Below are 22,891 nucleotides of genomic sequence, written 5' to 3'. Positions count from 1 at the left end.
GGAAAGTGGTGATGCTTTTGGCCTTGGCATCCGCAAGGCGGGTGTCTGAGTTGGGGGCCTTGTCTCACAAGAGCCCTTACATGATCTTCCATGAAGATAGGGCAGAGTTAAGAACTCGTCAACAATTTCTTCCAAAGGTGGTTTTGTCCTTCCACATAAACCAACCTATTGTGGTGCCAGTAGCTACTGACACTTTCACTGAGTCACACAGTCTCTAGATGTGGTTAGAGCTTTGGAGATTTATGTCGCAAGAACAGCTCGATTACGGAAAACAGAGGCTCTGTTTGTCCTGTATGCTCCCAGCAAGATTGGGTGTCCTGCTTCTAAGCAGACTATTGTGCGCTGGATCAGAGGGACAATTCAGCACACTCATTCTACGGCAGGCTTGCCGGTACCGAAGTCGGTGAAGGCCCATTCTACTAGGAAAGTGGGCTCATCCTGGGCGGCTGTCCGGGGCGTCTTGGCTTTACAACTTTGCCGAGCAGCTACTTGGTCAGGGTACTGAAGTGGACCCCAGCATCCTCTAGGACGTATGAGAAAATAGGATTTTAATACCTAACGGTAAATCCTTTTCTCCTAGTCCGGAGAGGATGCTGGGCACCCGACCCAGTGCGTACTTTACCTGCAGTGTGTTTTTTATAGTTACACAAGTTGTGTTTCATTTGTTTTCAGCATGTTGCTGTAAATGGTTCATGCCTGTTGGCGTGTGTCATGTTGAATGCCATGTTGTGCGGCATGGTTGAGGTGTGAGCTGGTATGAATCTCACCATTAGTATAAAAGTAAATCCTTTCCTCGAAATGTCCGTCTCCCTGGGCACAGTTCCTATAACTGAGGTCTGGAGGAGGGGCATAGAGGCAGGAGCCAGTTCACACCCTTGAAAAGTCTTAAAGTGCCCATGGCTCCTGCGGAACCGTCTGTACCCCATGGTATTGAAGTGGACCCCAGCATCCTCTACGGACTAGGAGAAAAGGATTTACCGGTAGGTATTAAAATCCTATTTTATGTGCTCTGGAGTAAATTAATAATATAACGTTAAAAAAATGTTATCTAGTACAAGAGCTGTTGTGTAGTGTTATTGGGTGCTATGGGTGAGCCCAGAGCCGGCCCTAGCCAATTTGATGCCATAGGCAAAATTTTGTCTGGTGCCCCCTAGCACCACCACTAGTTCTGCATCTGACCCAGCTACACTCAGGCAGTGAGGCCCACTGGGTGGTTACCCTGTGGGCCAGTTCAAACCTGCATAATGCCACACAGTAATGACCATAATACACATAATTCCACAATGTAATGCACCTTACACATATGCCCCACATTAGTAATGCCCATAATACACATAATGCCACACAGTATTGCACCTTACACATATGCCCCACATTAGTAATGCTACTAGCTTTTTTTTATAAAACTTATGACTGTGTTTTGTGAGATGGGGTGGCAGGATGGGTGGGTGCGTGCTTGTGCTCGCACCCGTTAAAGGGGCACCCGTACAAGGGATGTGACCTCACGGGGCATGACATTCTTTGCAAGCCTCACCCTTTATTTTCGCTTGCTCATTGGAAACAGATAGCAGCAATGTCCAGATACTGCCACACTTGCTGGTTATACAAAAAGACCAGTATCAACCATGTAGCAACTCTCCATTCTCTTCACTGTTCAGTGTGTTTGCTGTCTCTTACTCCCGGCAACTGCATGCCCTTTATTTTATACTGTGGGAAAGGTATGCTCTGGCCTCCAGTCTGACGTGTCCGAAAGTCACGCTGCACTGATGTTTCATATAGAAACAGCGCAACGCAACTTACTGACCACGTTACAGTACTGGATGGCAGGGGAATTTTATGGCATGGACTGACTAGGAAAAGTGTGGGGAGAACACTGTCCATGTTATGTCCCTGCAGACACCTGGGGTTTGCACAGGGATAAGGGACACACACAGGATGGCAGGGTTTCCCTCCCCCATGTGCACAAGCACATACCTCCCAACTGTCCCGATTTTCGCGGGACAGTCCCATTTTTTTGTGACTGTCCTGCTGTCCCACCCATGGGCCACAGTGTCCCGCGGTGGGGGGGCGCGAGTTGGGAGGCTTCTGCACTGGCTGCTCTGCTTAGCAGAGCAGCGGTGAATAGACCCTGTGCACATTAACACAGCGTCTATTCAGTGGAGACAGGAGGAGAGGGGGCATGCCAGCAGCTTACAGAGCGCTGGGCATGCCCCCTCAGTGATGAAAATGGGGGCATGGCTCGCGATCACAGACCCTCGTGAAGCCACGCCCCCTTTAACATAGGCCATGCCCCTTTTTGGGCGGGTGCACGCAGATGTCCCTCATCAAGGCGGCCAAAAGTTGGGAGGTATGCAAGCAGTATAGGTGATGTCAGATTTATGTGGAGCAATCTTCCAAAATACACATGTGGTATCATAAGGAGACATCCAGTTATAACCTTATATAGTCAGTGAAAATGTCACATGTCCAGGAATTGCAGTTACTAGGCTTCTGTTGTTCTCTCACAAGTCAGGGGCATTCAAGCATGTCGGAGGGAGTTTAACAACTTTAAGGGACAGTGTGCATTCTATTTGACAAATGTAAACAGCAGTGTATACAAGTACTGATTGAATACATTTGGAAAGTAACAGTTAGTTTGCAGACTATCCCTCCCAGCATGAGATACTGCAGGGACATGCTTGGATGCCCTAGGCAAATGCCTAGCCTGCCTATAGCTAAGGCCGACTCTGGGTGAGCCAGAGAAGGGTGTTGAAGAGCTATCTACGTAGTATTTACATTTATTTTCATTTATTTGTTTGTCAGAGATATAAGCCATACAGCAAATAATATTACCTGAGAATATGAAGAGTACTCCAGCTACACAGGCAACTTTAGCTTTCATTTGGTCAGTGCCTCCTATCCTTGTACACTTCATGCCAGTAAGTGCAAATATTGTCCCAAAGAATCCCAAACATATAGCTGCAATCATGAGCGCTCTGCAGGCCTGCACAAATCCTGATGGTTTAAAATAAATGTCAGTTGTTAATATTAATTGGACATGTCTTCCTTATATTAAAAGGAACATATTCACATTATATGACACGTACTCCTCATATACAAGGCATGTCTAACTCATAAGAGGGCATGGCTTCCTCTTACTAGAAGGTGTATATTCCTCATAAGAGCGTGTGACTTCCTCTTACAAGAAGGCATGTCTACCTCATATAAGAGGGCATGGCTTTCTCTTACTAGAAGGCATATCTTCCTCATAAAAGGGTGTGGCTTACCCTTCTAGAAGGCACGTCATCCTCATTTAACAGGGTGTAGATTCCTCTTACTAGAAGGCGTGTATTCCTCATAAGAGGGTGTGGTTTCCTCTTAATGGAAGGTTTGTCTTCCTCATAAGAGGGCATGGCTTCCTCTTGCTAGAAGGCATGTCTTCCTCATATAAGAGGGCGTGGCTTCCTCATATAAGAGAGTGAGACTCATTAGAAGTATAACAAATCTTATAAGCCATAGCCATACCTCATATTAGATAGCATGTCTCCTGATACAAATAAAAACATTTCTATCATACTAAAAATGTCTTCTTCAGATTAAAAACCAGGTCTTCCCCATAATAGAAGAAATATCTACCTGATATTAGAATGCAAATCTACATTGTATAGCATCGAGACAGGCCTGTGTTACTAAAGGGCAGTTGTCTGGGGTCAGTCATTAAACATTTATACAGGAGACCATAAACTTTGTTATATTCAAGCCTCCCGATTTCCCAGAAATATGAGCCTGATGAACAAGTTTAAAGCTGTTTAAAGCATGTTGACCAATGTAACCTGAAGCCCCAGGATTAGATTACAATAAATTCTAAAACAAAATGTGATTTATATCTATATACCCTAACAAAAACCAGTCCTAATTCTGAATGTGCCACAAATATTAATACCCACTTTAAGTGTGAGCCCTAACTATGAACCTACTTTAAACTGTACATTACACCAAGCCTCACCAATTATACCAAAACTGTCATTTATAGACAGCATAAACATGGTACACCTGTATGCTATACCTTGTTCTGTCCTGCACATAGGTGTGGAGCCTGTGCCCACTAAATTATTAAAGCAGCCATGTAGAGATTATTTTAGTATTAAATTTCTGTCGGAAAACATTGGGAAAATTACACAATAGACCGTCACCTAAGTATTGAATAACAAAGACGATTATTGGAACACACAGTTATACCTACATTATATGAATCTATAAGGGACAGTGTGTTTTTCGTTCTGGATAATTCAACAATAGACATCTAGCAGTGCAGCTTGCTGAGTCACAGTGTGCAAGGCACAGCCTTTCCCACATACGCTACCTGAAGGTTAGTGTACGTCTTGTTGTTATCTACACCAACGAGATGTACACAAGCAACTGAAAATAAAGGTGTATATTTATTATAGTTAAGGCTTATATGAGCATGTTTATACAAATAAGTACAAATACTGTTGCAGTGAAATGAAATGTATTTATATTAGTTATATCCTACTTTGTATAACAATTTTAAATGAAAACTAAACCTATAGGTTATTCCTCACCACTGAGCATGCATATACAGTATCAAAAGTTGTGACTCCCTTCCTTCAGTCTCCCACCTAGTAATGATATATCAGCTCTTGTACCCCATACCCAGCAGTCGAGGGGCCACTTTGGGCTTGATATCTTGCATAAAATGGCTCTGTGCAGCCTAGAAAAGCAGGTATGTTTGTATGTGCCAATGCGGATTTACATGGTTCTGGCACTTACACCTGCCTGAGGCACGGGGAGAAGGGGTATTCTAACACCACCCACCAGGATACAGTAAGGAGCGCTCACATAGTTGTGTACACATGCAGCACCGTACACAGAGGAATATATGCCTGTGGGTGGTCAAGGACAGGTGCAAATACCAGATGATGATGATGACTGATGCCAGCACTAGTGACCTGCTTCTGATTTGGATGTTTGCCAAAGTACCGCCATCTTCATAGCTTGCGGGTATCTCATTGTCTTGTATGCATGTGTTATTAAAGGTTATTTTTCTTGTGTGAAACAGAGATTACTGAGATTTGTTGTTTTATTAAAGCCTAATTGTGGATGCATATTCTGCAAGCAAATCAAAACATGGGCATAAAATAATGCAACATGTCTGGTATAAACCAAACCTAAGGTGAAAATGATGGGGCCTATAGAAGGCAGCTCGGTGCCACCAGAGGTGGTGTGACCAGCATCAGGGAGGGCACGGCTAATGCCTCCCTCCAACCATCTACATCTCTCTCTACTCTTTGCTTACATGATTCATATGCTACTAACTAGTGTGTGCAGCATTTATGGATACTTCCCAAGTGTTCATGTAGGCTGAGCAGGACAGTCTCCCATCAACAGGACTAGACTAATGGAATGAGGACAGTTGATAGGAAGAGATTATGTTTGTTACTGATCATTAATGAGTACAACAACAAACAGAAACTGCAGGTAATAATAATGATAAAATTATAGTGGATATTTATGTTATTGTATCAATCAATATAAAGAAGAGATTGCATATAAAGTTGGTAATAAAATAAGTGAGGTGTAAATTATACTTCTATAGAGTTATCATAGATAGGAAACTGCACATTGCATCTTCAAGCAGAAAGAACAACTGCTACCCTCATAAGAAATAGTTGATCATTTAGCCAAGAGAAGAACTGCGGTGTCTTGGCAGATCCGGTGACCCCACCACCTGCAAGGTAATTGTTCATTTTTTATTAATCTAACTTCTCCATCCAAGCCTAAAGAACAAATCTTTGCTTTGTGTGTTCTTCTGTAATGATAAGTGGGTGGGCTGCTGGGCGAGCCAGGTTATACTGATAGTAGCAGCAGCTCTGTGATTAGCACAGAACAATGATTCATGTCTTTGTTATGCTGGCGCTTTTGGAGTAAGTTTTTGAAATCAGCAAATGTGTAGCGCACAAATCATTTGTTGTATTTTCAATGTAGATGTGGTCCTAAATGTATTCTTACACATATAAAGTACTCAATTATAGTTGGGCATAGGCATAAACATGAAAAATGTGTATCCCTGAGTCTTTGCTATGCGTTTTGTATATCAATAACTTGCCCATAGAGAAGCCTTTGCTGTGTGTCAATAATTATAATTTTTTTTTAATAAAGTAGCGCCCCCTCCTAAAGTGATCCAAGTACCAGCGCTCATAGCCTAGGCTGGCTGCGGCAATTGCAGGTGGAAGATTAGCGTGAGGTCCCACCACAGAAGCTGCTACCAGCACCATGAAAGACTGGACTGTTTACATTATAATATGGACACACCTTGCATGCAGTCCACCTGTCATAATGTGGCTCTGTCCCTTCCTGTTCAGCACAGTGATGAATTCTCTAGGGGAATTGGGCCAGGTCTATGGGCCTAATTCATGTTTCTACACAAATGCAATTACAATTGTGTATTTCTAGAATACGGAGCTGTTAATGTTAGAAAGTGAAGTTCCCGCCCAGGAATGAAAAGAGACGCCCAACAGACACATCGCAAACTCAGTAGCAATTGCATACACATTAGTAGACTATACGCAATTACGGAGAACATTGAAGCTAAGGTTTGGTGTATGGCTACGCAGACTGGCCACAGCAGTATTGACTCAGACGCCATGTAGTTACACATACCATCACGCAGCCATCAGAAGATACATTCCCCGAAAACGGCCATGATACGTCTTCGTTTCTCCACCCACTCCCTATAAACTCCCATTAACACCTTCAAACGGCCACTTCCTGTCAATCACGGTGCAACAAAGTTCTCAGTGCGAGCAGCATGGTAGTGGCACCTTTGCGCATGCATATTGCGATCGCAGCACTTGTGCAGTTTGCCGATAATCACTCCGTTGCGTGATCATCAGTGCGGGCAAACATTAATTAGGCCCAATGAGTGCTGGTGCGTGGATCACTGTTTTTGAATAGGAAAATCCATTTTAGAAAAATAAAAATAATTCCCGGAGTATCCATTCTTAGCAAGCATGTACTGTGCATAATCTAGATATCAAGCCATGAGTCACTACAATCAGGCATGTCTAAATTCCTATTATATCATCAAACTATTTTCTTTCAAAACATGTTTTTAATGTAATAAAGCAACACAAAAAGTAATATATATTTAACATTGATTGTGCAAGGAAATTGCTCAGACCAGTAATTATTTATGATGGAACATGGATATTTAGTATTGCATCTTCTGTGCTTTTTTTTTATTTGTACAAATGTTTTCATCATTCAGACAGTTAATTGCAGTATACTAAAGTACAACTGTAATTATTTTTTTAATTAAAATTTTATGTAGCACCAGCATATTCTGCAGCACTTAATTACTGCATATAGGCCGTGACTCCGTATCAATAGCAGAATCTGCTAAGTAGAAGAATCTGCTACTGCTTGCGAGCACATGCGGGGGGCTGCCCAGCACAGGGCAAGGCCATCCAGCATGCAAAGGACCACCCTGAGTTGCGATCACAATCTAATTGTGAATGCATCAGTGAACTGGAATTTGAGGATGCCAACCTGCATGCGTTGCATGGCTGCATATGCAGCCGCACCTCTGCCATCTTTTGCCATGTAGCGGCTGCGTATGATGTCACGCAGCCACCCAGAAAACAGTCCGGACACACCTCCGTTGTCTGGACCATGCCCGTACAACGCCGCGTCAACGCATCAATGACCTACCGATGGCTGCCTCTGTCAATCACAGCGCGACACTTCCTTCAGGAATGTGACCGCATTGTCAGAGTTTGCGCATGCGCTGTGCGGCCACAGCACATGCACATATTGCCGAAAATCGCTTGTTTGCAATTTTTTGTAATCTACGGGCCTTACTGAATAAGGCCCATAATACACAATTATAGTAAAACCTCCAATGTTTAATTAATATTTTGTATAATTCTATTTTTCTCTAACGTCCTAGTGGATGCTGGGGACTCCGTCAGGACCATGGGGAATAGCGGCTCCGCAGGAGACAGGGCACATCTAAAAAAGCTTTTAGGTCACATGGTGTGTACTGGCTCCTCCCCCCATGACCCTCCTCCAAGCCTAAGTTAGGTTTTTGTGCCCGTCCGAGAGGGTGCAATCTAGGTGGCTCTCTTAAAGAGCTGTTAAGAAAAGTTTTTTTTTTTTTAGGTTTCTAATCAGTGATTCCTGCTGGCGACAGGATCACTGCAACGAGGGACTTAGGGGAGAGACTTGCAACTCACCTGCGTGCAGGAGGATTGAAGTTTTAGGCTACTGGACACTGAGCTCCAGAGGGAGTCGGAACACAGGTCAGCCTGGGGTTCGTCCCGGAGCCGCGCCGCCGATCCCCCTTACAGACGCTGAAGAACGGCAGAACGGAGGTCCGGAAACAGGCGGCAGAAGACTCCTCAGTCTTCATGAAGGTAGCGCACAGCACTGCAGCTGTGCGCCATTGTTGCTACACGGCTCACTGATCTCGGTCACGGAGGGTGCAGGGCGCTGCTGGGGGCGCCCTGGGCAGCAATATAGATTACCTTAGAGGCAAATAAATACATCACATATAGCCATTAAGGCTATATGTATGTATTTAACCCAGGCCAGTTTTCCTAATAACCGGGAGAAAAACCCGCCGAGAAAGGGGCGGAGCTTATTCTCCTCAGCACTCAGCGCCATTTTCCTGACCAGCTCCGCTGGTGAGGAAGGCTCCCACTCTCCCCTGCACTACAGAAACAGGGTTAAAGAGAAGGGGGGCATAAATTGGCGATATAATTATATATTAAGAGCGCATATATGTATAGAAGCAACACCTTCTAGGGTTGTTATATACATTATGGCGCTTTTGGTGTGTGCTGGCAAACTCTCCCTCTGTCTCCCCAAAGGGCTAGTGGGTCCTGTCCTCTATCAGAGCATTCCCTGTGTATGTGCAGTAGGTCGGTACGTGTGTGTCGACATGTATGAGGAAAATGTTGGTGAGGAGACGGAGAAAATTGCCTGTAATGGTGATGTCACTCTCTAGGGAGTCGACACCGGAATGGATGGCTTATTTAGGGAATTACGTGATAATGTCAACACGCTGCAAGCCGGTTGACGACATGAGACAGCCGGCGGACAAATTAGTATCGGTCCAGGCGTCTCAGACACCGTCAGGGGCTTGTAAAAACGCCCATTTACCTCAGTCGGTCGACAGACACTGACACGGACACTGACCCCAGTGTCGACGGTGAAGAAACAAACGTATTTTTCCTTTAGGGCCACAAGTTACATGTTAAGGGCAATGAAGGAGGTGTTACATATTTCTGATACCACAAGTACCACAAATAAGGGTATTTTGTAGGGTGGGAATAAACTACTTGTAGTTTTGCCTGAATCAGATAAATTAAATGAAGTGTGTGATGATACGTGGGGTTCCTCCGATAGAAAGTTATGGGCGGTATACCCTTTTCCCGCCAGAAGTAAGGGCGAGTTGGAAAACACACCTTAGGGTGGATAAGGCGCTCACACGCTTATAAAAAACATGGCGTTACCGTTTCCAGATACGGCCACCCTCAAGGAGCCAGCTGATAGGAAGCTGGAAAATATCATAACAGTATATACACACATACTGGTGTTATACTACGACCAGCAATCGCCTCAGCCTGGATGTGCAGCGCTGAGGGGGCTTGGTCGGATTTCCTGACTGAAAATTTTGATACCCTTGACAGGGACAGGATTTTATTGTCTATAGAGCATTTTAAGGATGCATTTCTATATATGCGTGATGCGCAGAGGCATATTTGCATTCTGGCATCAAGAGTAAATGTGATGTACATATCTGCCAGACGAAGACACGACAGTGGTCAGGTGAGGCAGATTCCAGACGGCATATGGAAGTATTGCCGTATAAAGGGGCGGTCCATTGGATCTGGTGGCCATGGCAACAGCTGAAAAATCCACCTTTTGTTACCCCGAGTCACATATTGGCAGAAAAGGACACAGTCTTTCAGTCTCAGTCCTTTCGTCCTCATACGGGCAGGCGGGCAAAGGCCAGTCATATCTGCCCAGGGGTAGAGGAAAGGGAAGAAGACTGCAGCAAGCAGCTCATTCCCAGGAACAGAAGCTCCTCACGGCTTCTGCCAAGTCCGCAGCATAACGCTGGGGCCGTACAAGCGGACTCAGGTGCGGTAGGGGGTCATCTCAAGAGTTTCAGCAACACTCGCAAGGGAACTCCGGGATCCTACATGTAATATCCCAGGTGTACATTGGAAATTCGAGACGTCTCCCCCTCACACAATTCACAGGCTGTATTCCCAGCAGGTGATAATCAAAGTACCCTTCTTACAACAAGGAAGGGGGTAGTATTCCACACTATATTGTGGTACTGAAGCCAACCGGCTCGGTGAGATCTGAAATATTTGAACACTTACATACAAGCGTTCAAATCAAGATGGAGTCACTCGGAGCAGTGATAGCGAACCAGGAAGTAGGGGACGATATGGTGTCACTGGATATCAGGGACGCTTACCTACAGGTCCAAATTTGCCCTTCTCACCAAGGGTACTTCAGGTTCCTGGTACAGAACTGTCACTATCAGTTCAGACGCGGCCGTTTGGATTGTCCACGGCGCCCCGGGTCTTTACCAAGGTAATGACCGGAATGATGATTTTTCTTAAAAGAAACATGGACGCTTTCCTGATAAGGGCAAGGTCCAGAGAACAGTTGGAGGTCGGAGTAGCACTATCTTAAGTAGTTCTACGACAGCACGAGGGGATTCTAAATATTCCAAAATCGCAGCTTTTTCCGACGACACGTCTACTGTTCCTAGGGATGATTCTGGACACAGTCCAGAAAAACGTGTTTCTCCCAGTGGAGAAAGCCAGGGAGTTATCCGAGCTAATCGGGATCCTCCTAAAACCAGGAAAAGTGTCAGTGCATCATTGCACAAGAGTCCTGGTAAAAATGGTGGCTTATTACGAAGCAATTCCATTCGGCAGATTTCCCGCAAGAACTCTTCAGTGGGATCTGCTGGACAAATGGTCCGGATCGCATCCTCAGATGCATCAGCGGATAACCCTATATCCAAGGACAAGGGTGTCTCTCCTGTGGTGATTACAGAGTGCTCATCTTCTAGAGGGCCGCAAATTCGGCATTCAGGATTGGATGCCGGTGACCACGGAGGCCAGCCTGAGAGGCTGGGGAACAGTCACACAGGGAAAAAATTTCCAGGGAAGTGTGATTAAGTCTGGAGAATTCTCTCCGCATAAATAAGCTTAGAGCAAATTTATAATGTTCTAAACTTAGCTAGACCTCTGCTTCAAGGTCAGCCGGTATTGATCCAGTGGGATAACATCACGGCAGTCGCCCACGTAAACAGAAAGGGCGGCACAAGAAGCAGGAGGGCAGTGACAAAACTGCAAGGATTTTTCGCTAGGCGGAAAATCATGTGATAGCACTGTCAGCAGTGTTCTTTCCGGGAGTGGACGACTGGGAAGCAGACTTCCTCAGCAGGCATGACCTCCACCCGGGAGAGTGGAAACTTCATAGGGAAGTTTTTCAACATGATTGTGGACCGTTGGCAAAGACCAAAGGTGGACATGATGGCGTCCCGCCCGAACAAAAAACGGGACAGGTATTCCGCCAGGTCATGAGACCTTCAGGCGATAGCTGTGGATGTTCTGGTAACACCGTGGGTGTACCAGTCAGTGTATGTGTTCCCTCCTCTGTTTCTCATAACCAAGGTATTGAGAATTATAAGACATAGAGGAGTATGAACTATACTAGTGGCTCCGGATTGGCCAAGAGGGACTTGGTACCCGGAACTTCAAGAAATGCTCACAGAGGACTAAGGGCCTGGGGAGCTAAGAAGGGACTTGCTTCAGCAAGTACCATGTCTATTCCAAGACTTACCGCGGCTGCGTTTGATGGCATGGCGGTTGAATGCCGGATCCTGAAGGGAAAAGGCATTCCATAAGAGGTCATACCTACCCTGGTCAAAGCCAGGAAGGAGGTGACCGCACAACGTCATCACCACATGTGGTGAAAATATGTTGCGTGGGTGAGGCCAGGAAGGCTCCACGACGGAAATTCAACTAGGTCGATTTCTACACTTCCTGAAAACAGGAGTGTTTTGGGCCTCAAATTGGGGTTCATTAACATTTAAATTTCGGCCCTGTAGATTTTCTTCCAGAAAGAATTGACTTCAGTTCCTGAAGTCCAGATTGTAAAGGGTGTATTGCATATACAGCTTTTTTGTGCCTCTAGGGGCACCGTGAGGTTTCAACATAGTGTTGGGATTTCTTAAAATCATATTGGTTTGAACAGCTCAAATCTGTGGATTTGAAATATCTCACATGGAAAGTGACCATGCTGTTGACCAATATCTCACATGGGAAGTGACCATGTGTTAGCCCTGGCCTCGGGCCAGGCGATTGTCAGAATGGGCGGCTTTGTCTTACAAAAGCCCATATTACAATTTTCCATTTGAACAGGGCAGAACTGGGACTCGTCTCCAGTTTCTTCCTAAAGGGGTGTCAGCGTTTTCACCTGAAACAACCTGTTGTGGTGCCTGCGGCTACTAGGGACTTGGAGGACTCCAGGTTACTAGACGTTGTCAGGGCCCTAAAAATATATATATATATATATATATAGTTAGGACGGCTGGAGTCAGAAAGTCTGACTTGCTGTTTATATTGTATGCACCCAACAAGCTGGGTGCTCCTGCTTCTAAGCAGTCTATTGCACGCTGGATTTGTAGTACAATTCAGCTTGCACATTCTGTGGCAGTCCTGCCACAGCCGAAATATGTAGATGCCCATTCCACAAGGAAGGGGGCTCATCCTGGGCGGCTGCCCGAGGAGTCTCGGCATTACAACTTTGCCGAGCAGCTACGTGGTCAGGGGAGAACACGTTTGTAAAATTTTACAAATTTGATACTCTGGCTAAGGAGGACCTGGAGTTCTCTCATTCGGTGCTGCAGAGTCATCCGCACTCTCCCGCCCGTTTGGGAGCTTTGGTATAATCCCCATGGTCCTGACGGAGTCCCCAGCATCCACTAGGACGTTAGAGAAAATAAGAATTTACTTACCGATAATTCTATTTCTCGTAGTCCGTAGTGGATGCTGGGCGCCCATCCCAAGTGCGGATTGTCTGCAATGCTTGTACATAGTTATTGTTACAAAAATCGGGTTATTACTATTGTTGTGAGCCATCTTTTCAGAGGCTACTTCATTTTGTTATCATACTGTTAACTGGGTTCAGATCACAAGTTGTACGGTGTGATTGGTGTGGCTGGTATGAGTCTTACCCGGGATTCAAGATCCTTCCTTATTGTGTACGCTCGTCCGGGCACAGTACCTAACTGAGGCTTGGAGGAGGGTCATGGGGGGAGGAGCCAGTACACACCATGTGACCTAAAAGCTTTTTTAGATGTGCCCTGTCTCCTGCGGAGCCGCTATTCCCCATGGTCCTGACGGAGTCCCCAGCATCCACTACGGACTACGAGAAATAGAATTATCGGTAAGTAAATTCTTATTTTATAACATCATTTTGTAGACTTGCTAAATTCTAGTTACATTACATTTTGAAAAAAAAAAAAAAATAGCTCCAGCTATAACAATAATGTCATTGAAAGGACTTCATTTTATTCCTGAGACAGAATATTTCTTTCAAAACATTTGTTGATAATATATGCATAAATATAGATAGATAGATGTTATTTAAAAAAAAACCCATTAAGAAAAAACCATTTAAACCATTTACACAGCAGTAAACAAGATGTTTTTTTCAAGTTAACAATGCGGTCCAAATACAATCTTAACTGTAACTGTAACAAAAGCAGGGGTTAAGAAATAGTATGATGATCATATTATGTCAAATGAACCTTCACAATGAAAATCTCTGTATGACAGTCTGCTCATTTATAAATCAAGAGCAGATAACTTTCAATTCATTACTCTCTTCAAATATGATTGGGGCCCAGTGTGACAGAATAATCATATGAGATTCTATATTAATAACTCACACTGATGTACTAAGCTGTGCTTGCACATGGTTATTACTTGATGTATAATGATTTGAAAAGTTCTGGAAAAACAAAGTGTCAGAACTGTATGATTCACTTTGCTGTGTAAATACAACTAATTATGAAGTAAAGAAAATTAGGCATCTGAAAAGAATTCAAATAACTGGGTTTATTTACGCTTTAAAGTTATTTCAGTGCATGTAAAGAAAATACAAGAACACTTAAAAATTTTATAATTCGTTCTTTTTACTTTATTTTATATTATTTGTACTGAAAAAGAGTTATGCAAATGGAAACACATGAAAAAGGAAGAAACATGGAAGACATGCCATACTGTATATATCAATGACACACAGCTGAATGATACACTGCAGGTCCAGTAACTGAGAGACCATCAGAACTTGCATTCTTACCTTCTACACGGAAGATGGTGAAGTGAGGACGGCAGTGGTATGAGCCCAGGGCATTCCCAGCACAATTCATCCACAGGCCCTGAAACACCCAAGTGGCGGTAATCACAGAGCTCGCCCTGCTGGTCACCTTCCATTCATTTGATACAATTGCACCGATTACTGCTCCAGTGCCAGAAATGCAAAATATTAATGCCAAAATCTGTAAGCCGGACATATTCATACGACTTTTCCAAGTGACCTGAATGGCTCCTTGAGGAACAGAATAAACCAGGAGGGGAAGCTGCGGCGCTCTGACAGCGTAATTGCAGCATAAGCAGCCTGTACAAATTACATATGCTACAAAAACATTGGATGCTTGTAAAACATGGTTTTCTTTTCTCACTGGAGCGAGCCACGATGTGGTACAAAGTGCACTTCTCTGGTGGGTGACCTGGGGAAGGAAACACTAAGACTGCCACAAATAATGTGATCAATAAACTATGTAATTAGCTATAAAGAAGAATACAACATTCAAATATATATTTTAACATAATTATTCACATTTTACTTTTTTTTCCAGTGAACAAAGTATTCAGTTATACAATTTTAGATGCGCCTAAATATTTAATTTTTAAATTGAGACAGGCTTAGTAGCAAAGTCCAAACTAATGATTAAATGAGAAATAGCACTGTTCTTAATCACAGTCGCTGGATAGGAAAAGACAAATTTCCAACCTTACCTGAAGTGAGAACTTCTATGTATAAATGTAGACAGAAATCATGTTACACCAACATCACATTGCCTACAACTGTGATTTGGGTACTATGACCGACGCTGCAGAAATGTTTATACTCGTACATCTTGTCCATGTTCTGCAATGTTATGTACTGTAAGTCACTATTTTCTTCACACTGCTTCTATGTACTATGGGGCATATTCATCATGCTAATTATCAGGGGCCAGGTGGCCCCCAATAATTGACATTCTGACTTACAGCAAGCGTCTGAGCAATTCATCACTGCTCTGGTGCGGAGACAGCTGATCTGAAAATCAGCTGTCTCCACTAATTTTTTTACTGCTACTTTCGTCAGGGTTTAGTACTAGAGCTAAATTCAGTATGGAACCGCACTAGTCTTACAATCTAAACGAAATATAGAAATGACATCAAAGATGAAAAAACCAATATATATGCAGTTGACAAAAAAGTTTTAAACTGCTAATGATTGGCGGTGCTCCCAGGAATTTTGTAGACTAGACTACAATTGAAAAAGAGAGAAAAGACCCAAAACCCTTGTTTGGGAGCACTCGTTTGTAATGATTGGTATAATGTGAAGTGAAATAAATGAAATTAGATAAAACTTAACCTTTAATTGTTTCTTGAATAAAAGGAAATAAATGTGAAATAATTTTGAGACTCGTGTCTGATGTTTAGAATAAGGACCTTGTTTAACCTTTTTAACAAATGAGGTACAAGGTAATGAAGGAAGGTGAAGATATCAGAAAAAATGTGTTTAATGGATACCATAAAATTCTGATGAAATGAGGGTATCCAGAAGAGTCACTGTACATGCCTTGGAATAAAGGTTTTAATAGTGGCGTGATATGGTAGCAAGGTTGGGTTAAGGTAAAGGAAGATGGCAAAAAGAATCTTTTAAGAGAGAAAAGGGGGCCCACTGCACCTGGTATTCTCAGGAGGTTTCCCTTCCTGATACTGACCAGGCCATACCTGCTTAGCTTCCGAGATCGGACAAGATCGGGCGTATTCAGGGTAGTATGGCCGTGGGCCTGTTGTTTGAAATGTAAGAAAAGAAATAAGAGGGGAAATCCACTCCTATTATCTGTACTGTACATAAGTCAAAACCATGAATAGTCCGGGAGGGTTTTTCCAGAAGCAGGAATGTGAGAAGCGTTGGATGAGATTTTTCCTTTTAAAAGGCCCACTGCACCTGGTATTCTCAGGAGGTTCACCTTCCTAGTACTGACCAGGCCATGCCTGCTTAGCTTCCGAGATTGGACAGGATCGGGCGTATTCAGGGTAGTATGGCCGTGGGCCAGTATAGAGGAAATATGAATGGAATGGGAGAATACACAAACTCTGCTTTCTGTACTTCACACTCAACCAAGGCTATAGATAGTCTCAAAATGGTATTTCCAGACAAGGGTGTGTCAGGATAATTCTGAGTGTCTAGGATTTATTAAGGCACAGGATGAATTTGATAGAGGTGTAGTGTGGTAAGTAGAGTTTTGCAGATAGTGAGCTCTCATGAAAATGCTGAATGAAGATATGTACTGTGTATGTGTGTATCTTAATCCATAGATTAAGAAATAACAATTGATAAATGAGAATCAGAGCTCAGAAACGGCTCATAGATGGTTCAATGACAATAAACGCTATAATTGCTAGTCCCCTAAAGGGAAACCAGATGAGTAATCATATGCTGGCAAAGAGCTCAAGGCTGGCTCACAGATAATACATATAGCCTTATAGTGAGAGTGAAATTGATCAATACCAATTATTAAAGAACAGAGTTCAGGACTGACTCAAAGATGGTTAGATGACAATTAACACTATAATTGCTGGTCCCCTAAAAAGAAAGCCAGATGAGTGATCATATGCTGGTAAGGAGCTCAAGGCTGGCTCACAAATGGTACAATTAATTAACAATTAATTGTACCATTTGTGAGCCAGCCTTGAGCTCCTTACCAGCATATGATCACTCATCTGGCTTTCTTTTTAGGGGACCAGCAATTATAGTGTTAATTGTCATCTAACCATCTTTGAGTCAGTCCTGAACTGTGTTCTTTAATAATTGGTATTGATCAATTTCACTCTCACTATAAGGCTATATGTATTATCTGTGAGCCAGCCTTGAGCTCTTTGCCAGCATATGATTACTCATCTGGTTTCCCTTTAGGGGACTAGCAATTATAGCGTTTATTGTCATTGAACCATCTATGAGCCGTTTCTGAGCTCTGATTCTCATTTATCAATTGTTATTTCTTAATCTATGGATTAAGATACACACATACACAGTACATATCTTCATTCAGCATTTTCATGAGAGCTCACTATCTGCAAAACTCTACTTACCACACTACACCTCTATCAAATTCATCCTGTGCCTTAATAAATCCTAAACACTCAGAATTATCCTGACACACCCTTGTCTGGAAATACCATTTTGAGACTATCTATAGCCTTGGTTGAGTGTGAAGTACAGAAAGCAGAGTTTGTGTATTCTCCCATTCCATTCATATTTCCTCTATACTGGCCCACGGCCATATTACCCTGAATACGCCCGATCCTGTCCAATCTCGGAAGCTAAGCAGGCATAGCCTGGTCAGTACTAGGAAGGTGAACCTCCTGAGAATACCAGGTGCAGTGGGCCTTTTAAAAGGAAAAATCTCATCCAACGCTTCTCACATTCCTGCTTCTGGAAAAACCCTCCCGGACTATTCATGGTTTTGACTTATGTACAGTACAGATAATAGGAGTGGATTTCCCCTCTTATATCTTTTCTTACATTTCAAACAACAGGCCCACAGCCATACTACCCTGAATACGCCCAATCTTGTCCGATCTCGGAAGCTAAGCAGGTATGGCCTGGTCAGTATCAGGAAGGGAAACCTCCTGAGAATACCAGGTGCAGTGGGCCCCCTTTTCTCTCTTAAAAGATTCTTTTTGCCATCTTCCTTTACCTTAACCCAACCTTGCTACCATATCACGCCACTATTAAAACTTTTATTCCAAGGCATGTACAGTGACTCTTCTGGATACCCTCATTTCATCAGAATTTTATGGTATCCATTAAACACATTTTTTCTGATATCTTCACCTTCCTTCATTACCTTGTACCTCATTTGTTAAAAAGGTTAAACAAGGTCCTTATTCTAAACATCAGACACGAGTCTCAAAATTATTTCACATTTATTTCCTTTTATTCAAGAAACAATTAAAGGTTAAGTTTAATCTCATTTCATTTATTTCACTTCACATTATACCAATCATTACAAACGAGTGCTCCCAAACAAGGGTTTTTTGTCTTTTCTCTCCTTTAGTACTAGAGCGCCTGGGTGAACTAAGGTTCACGCAGGCGCAGAAAGCCCCGGGCGTCCGGCGGAAGAATCCGGGCATGGGCGGAGGGATGTCACCAGTACCCACTATGTCAGAGAAGGGGCCCAAACCAGTATTTTGCCTAGGGCCCATGGGGGTTTCAATCCAACTCTGATCTAGCTGCTTCATCTCTGTAATGCAGGTGGCCAGTTGACCTGTAAAAGACAAGCACAAGGACTCTCTAGTGTATTTCAAAGGAACAATAATATGTAGCGAGCTAGAGGTAAAACAACACTATTTCCTCAGTCTTCACGTGGTGTCATACAGGTACTTTGAACATTAACTTTTTTTTAGGCTAGAAAGCAGCAGCACTCATAGGGGGTAATTCCAAGTTGATCGCAGCAGGAATTTTTTTCAGCAATTGGGCAAAACCATGTGCACTGCAGGGGAGGCAGATATAACATGTGCAGAAAGAGTTAGATTTGGGTGGGTTATTTTGTTTCTGTGCAGGGTAAATACTGGCTGCTTTATTTTTACACTGCAAATTAGATTGCAGATTGAACACACCCCACCCAAATCTAACTCTCTCTGCACGTTATATCTACCTCCCCTGCAGTGCACATGGTTTTGCCCAACTGCTAAAAAAAAATCCTGCTGCGATCAACTTGGAATTACCCCCATAGTGGGAAATGATAATTGCACTGCGCTGGCACACTGGAGTGAAAGGGATATCTACTGTCACACAGGAGGGTCTACTCTTAGAAAACATTGCATGCAGCAGTGTGTCACCACCCTTACGGGATATTTATCAAAATATTAATTAGAGACAAATAAACAACCAATCCTAACTGTCATTTTTCAAACAAATGGCAGTATCCTATTAGCCCCAATGCCGCTTCGGCCGATCAAAACAGATGGATATCTTCATGTATGACCGATGGTCATTATCACTGTATCCAATTAGAGCCCACCATCGCACAAATACACATGGGATCGGGGATATGTCTCCCATGTGCTATTGCGGCTCCAGCGACCCCTTATCGGGGATTATGCTTCGGGTGCCTCACGCACCCGAAGTGCCGGCATAAGTGCAGGCACCCATAAGTGCCGGCATCGGGAGAAAACTATGCCGGCATCGGTGCTAATAGGATAGTTTACGGCGATCCCATTAGCAGCTGTAAAGTACCACTGCTAATAGGATACCACCCAAAGCCTGTAAAATGACATGCAGTGCATCCGGAAAGTATTCACAGCGCTTCACTATTTCCACATTTTGTTATGTTACAGCCTTATTCCAAAATGCAATAAATGAATTTTCCCCTCAAAATTCTACACACAATACCCCATAATGACAACGTGAAAAAAGTTTTTTTGTGATATTTGCAAATGTATTAAAAATAAAAAAACTAAGAAATCACATGTACATAAGTATTCACAGCCTTTGCCGTGAAGCTCAAAATTGAGGTCAGGTGCATCCTGTTTCCACTGATTACCCTTGAGATCCTACAGCTTAATTGGAGTCCAACTGTGGTAAATTCAGTTTATTGGACATGATTTGGAAAGGCACACACCTGTCTATATAAGGTTCCAAACTTGACAGTGCATGTCTGAGCACAAACCAAGCATGGAGTCAAAGGAATTGTCTGTAGACCTCCGAGACAGGATTGTCCCAAGGAACAAATCTGGGGAAGGGTACAGAAAACTATCTGCTACTTTGTCAGGTCCGGGTGTTTTTGTGAATCCGTTAACCCGGGACCAACCACAGGTGTAGGTGCTGGGCTATGAAGAAAGCAGGGAGGACGAAGAAAGTTCCGATTAATATATTTATTCAAAATAACAATTCAGTAAAGAGTTAACTGACAAGTTGTTAATCATCATATTATACTGAAGTATTGCAGGAATAATATGCAAGAGAAAACTCAAAAATACATAAAAGAAATGTTCATGGAAACATATGCAAAACAAGCTGATGAATAAATGTTGGATTGTCCAAATATAAACGAGCTTTGATGCTGAACTGCAGAATGTTATTAACTGGATAATGCAGACATGAAGAGATAACTGTAAGGATTTGCAATGGAGTTTTGAGAGTTAACTGAGAGACTGTGAAGAATTATCCTTGTTATGACAACATAGCAAATATAAACAAGCTTTGATGCTGAACTGCAGATTGTGTTTAACTGGTTAATGCAGACATGGAGAATTAACTGTAAGAATTGGCAATGGAGCTTTGAGAGTTAACTGAGAGACTGTGATGAATTATCCTTGTAATGACAACATAGCAAATAAAAGTACTGAATTGGGTTACTTGCGGGTTCCGGAGATCACTGTGAAACTGTAGTAGAAGACAAGGTGATGAATGGGTTAAATGCAGAGTTGAACAAACGAACAGCTGAGAGAAACAGAATCCTCCAGACTTTGAATGATAGGCAGACTGACAAGGTAACCTCATGCAGGACACTGGGAATCCAACTATTTCCAATAGGAGTGCAATTAACTGACAGCACAGCAGAGAGCCGGTGGATCTTTCAGCAGTGAAGGCTGCAGACGGACCTCTGGGAACGGAGGCGATATCTGGACCACGGGAATCACACAGGAATGCACGGAGAGAGCTCAGAGCTAGAGCACAGCTTTGATACAACAAAGCACTGGCCCAGAGTGACATAATCCCAGCCTACTTAAAGGCAGCACAAGCACGGGATTGGCTTACACCTGCCCACAGGTGTTTTCACAAGTGCTCAGTATTAGCTATTTGGTCTCCAACATGGCCACCTCCTATACAGCAGACACACTGCAGTGCCTTAGGCCATTTGGTCCCCGCACTCACAGTTCCCAGACTCTGCATTACCTGTGCCATTGATCACGCCGTGTCCCCACACGGGCGCACAGCACCGCGAGCAACCGCACTGGCAACGGATGAACCCCAGAACCCGCAAAGGTGAGAGACCGGTTCGTGACAGTACCCCCTCTTCTACGGGTGGTCTCCGAACACCTTTGAACCTTGTCAGGATTTTTGGAGAAGTATTTCTGTACCAGTCTTGGAGCATGAACATCTTCAGAGAAAACCCAGGATCTCTCCTCCGGACCGTAACCCTTCCAGTCGACCAGAAACTGTAAACGTCCATATCGGGAACGTGAGTCCACAATCTCTTTAACTTCAAATTCCTCATTCTGCAAAGAGTGAACTTTAGGAGATTTGGACTGGGTAGTACGGAACTTATTGAGAATCAAAGGCTTCAGTAAAGATGTATGAAAGGCGTTAGGAATTCTCAAAGACGGTGGCAGCTTGACTTTGTATGACACAGGGTTGAGTACCTTTACAATGGGAAATGGACCAATAAACCTGGGAGCAAATTTCTTAGAAGGAACTTTGAACTTGAGATTGCGCGTAGAAATCCAAACTTGGTCTCCCACTTTGTAACTCGGTACAGCTTTACGTTTTCTATCTGCAAAAGATTTATAACGAGCGGAAGTTTTGACCAAGGACTTACGTACACAACTCCAGATGCTAGATAGACGTTGAAGCTCTTGATCTGCTGCTGGAACCTCTAGGGCTGGCAATGGATGAAACTCTGGTGGAGAACTTCTTTGACTCTTATGTTGGGCACATTTAGGACATGCTGCTATAAACTCTTGGACATCGGCTTTGAGACGTGGCCACCAATAAGACTGTTGAATAAATTTGAGAGTCTTTAGAACCCCAGGATGACCCATGAAGGAAGAGGAGTGAGCCCAGGTAAGCAGCCGTTTTCGAAGACTTGTGGCGACAAAGGTCTTGATTCAGAAGAAGCAAAGGACCGGGAAAGGGCATCTGCCTTTTTGTTCTGAGACCCTGGACGATAGGTGAGTTTGAAATCAAATCGTGAGAAGAAAAGCGCCCATCGAGCTTGTCGTGGATTCAAACACTGAGCTGACTGCAGATACAGAAGATTCTTATGATCAGTATAAACTGTAATGCGATGTTGAGCTCCTTCTAGAAGGTATCTCCACTCCTCAAATGCCAACTTGATGGCAAGTAACTCTTGCTCACCGATTGCATAATTACGTTCTGCCGGGAGGAACTTACGGGAGAAATATCCGCAGGGATGGACCTTTTTATCTTCAAAGACTTGTGACAACACAGCTCCTACTGCTTCTGTAGATGCATGCACCTCTAGTAGAAAGGGACGATTCAAATCAGGCTGTCGAAGAATGGGGGCTGACACAAAGGCTTGCTTTAAATCAGAGAAGGCTTTGATTGCTTCAGAAGACCAGTTCGTAGGATTTGCTCCCTTGCGAGTTAGGGCTGTGATAGGAGCAGCTAACGTAGAATAATTCTTAATGAATCTCCTATAGAAATTAGCAAAGCCAAGAAATCGCTGAATCCCCTTGAGAGTTGTAGGAGTGGACCAATCCCGGATAGCTCGCGTCTCTGGGATGGATAGCGGATGAATTTGTCCCCTAGGAGGGGTCTTGCC

At 43.5% G+C, this 22,891-nt stretch overlaps 1 protein-coding gene and 4 pseudogenes across 1 annotated transcript in view; 2 read left to right on the top strand and 3 right to left on the bottom strand.

Moving 5' to 3' along the window:
* CLDN10 (claudin 10) overlaps nt 1–14,614 on the bottom strand; it is a 46,577-nt gene extending 31,963 nt beyond the window's left edge. Inside the window, exons 1-2 of the mRNA XM_063950750.1 lie at nt 14,401–14,614; nt 2,833–2,994 (exon numbers count right to left, since the gene is read on the bottom strand). Of these exons, the coding sequence (XP_063806820.1) occupies nt 2,833–2,994; nt 14,401–14,614 (376 nt within the window). The remainder of the gene's footprint in view (nt 1–2,832; nt 2,995–14,400) is intronic.
* Nucleotides 14,615–16,047: 1,433 nt separating this feature from the next.
* On the bottom strand, nt 16,048–16,165 carry LOC135051490 (5S ribosomal RNA; annotated as a pseudogene).
* A 149-nt stretch (nt 16,166–16,314) lies between these two features.
* LOC135051616 (5S ribosomal RNA) lies at nt 16,315–16,432 on the bottom strand (annotated as a pseudogene).
* Nucleotides 16,433–17,651: 1,219 nt separating this feature from the next.
* LOC135051783 (5S ribosomal RNA) lies at nt 17,652–17,769 on the top strand (annotated as a pseudogene).
* Nucleotides 17,770–17,918: 149 nt separating this feature from the next.
* Nucleotides 17,919–18,036, top strand: LOC135052148 (5S ribosomal RNA; annotated as a pseudogene).
* The last annotated feature ends 4,855 nt before the right edge of the window (nt 18,037–22,891 follow it).

Source organism: Pseudophryne corroboree, chromosome 2 (genome assembly GCF_028390025.1).
Source record: "Pseudophryne corroboree isolate aPseCor3 chromosome 2, aPseCor3.hap2, whole genome shotgun sequence".
NCBI lineage: Eukaryota > Metazoa > Chordata > Amphibia > Anura > Myobatrachidae > Pseudophryne > Pseudophryne corroboree.
The sequence above is the reverse complement of the archived record's forward strand: the minus strand, read 5'-3'. Positions and strand labels throughout refer to the sequence as shown.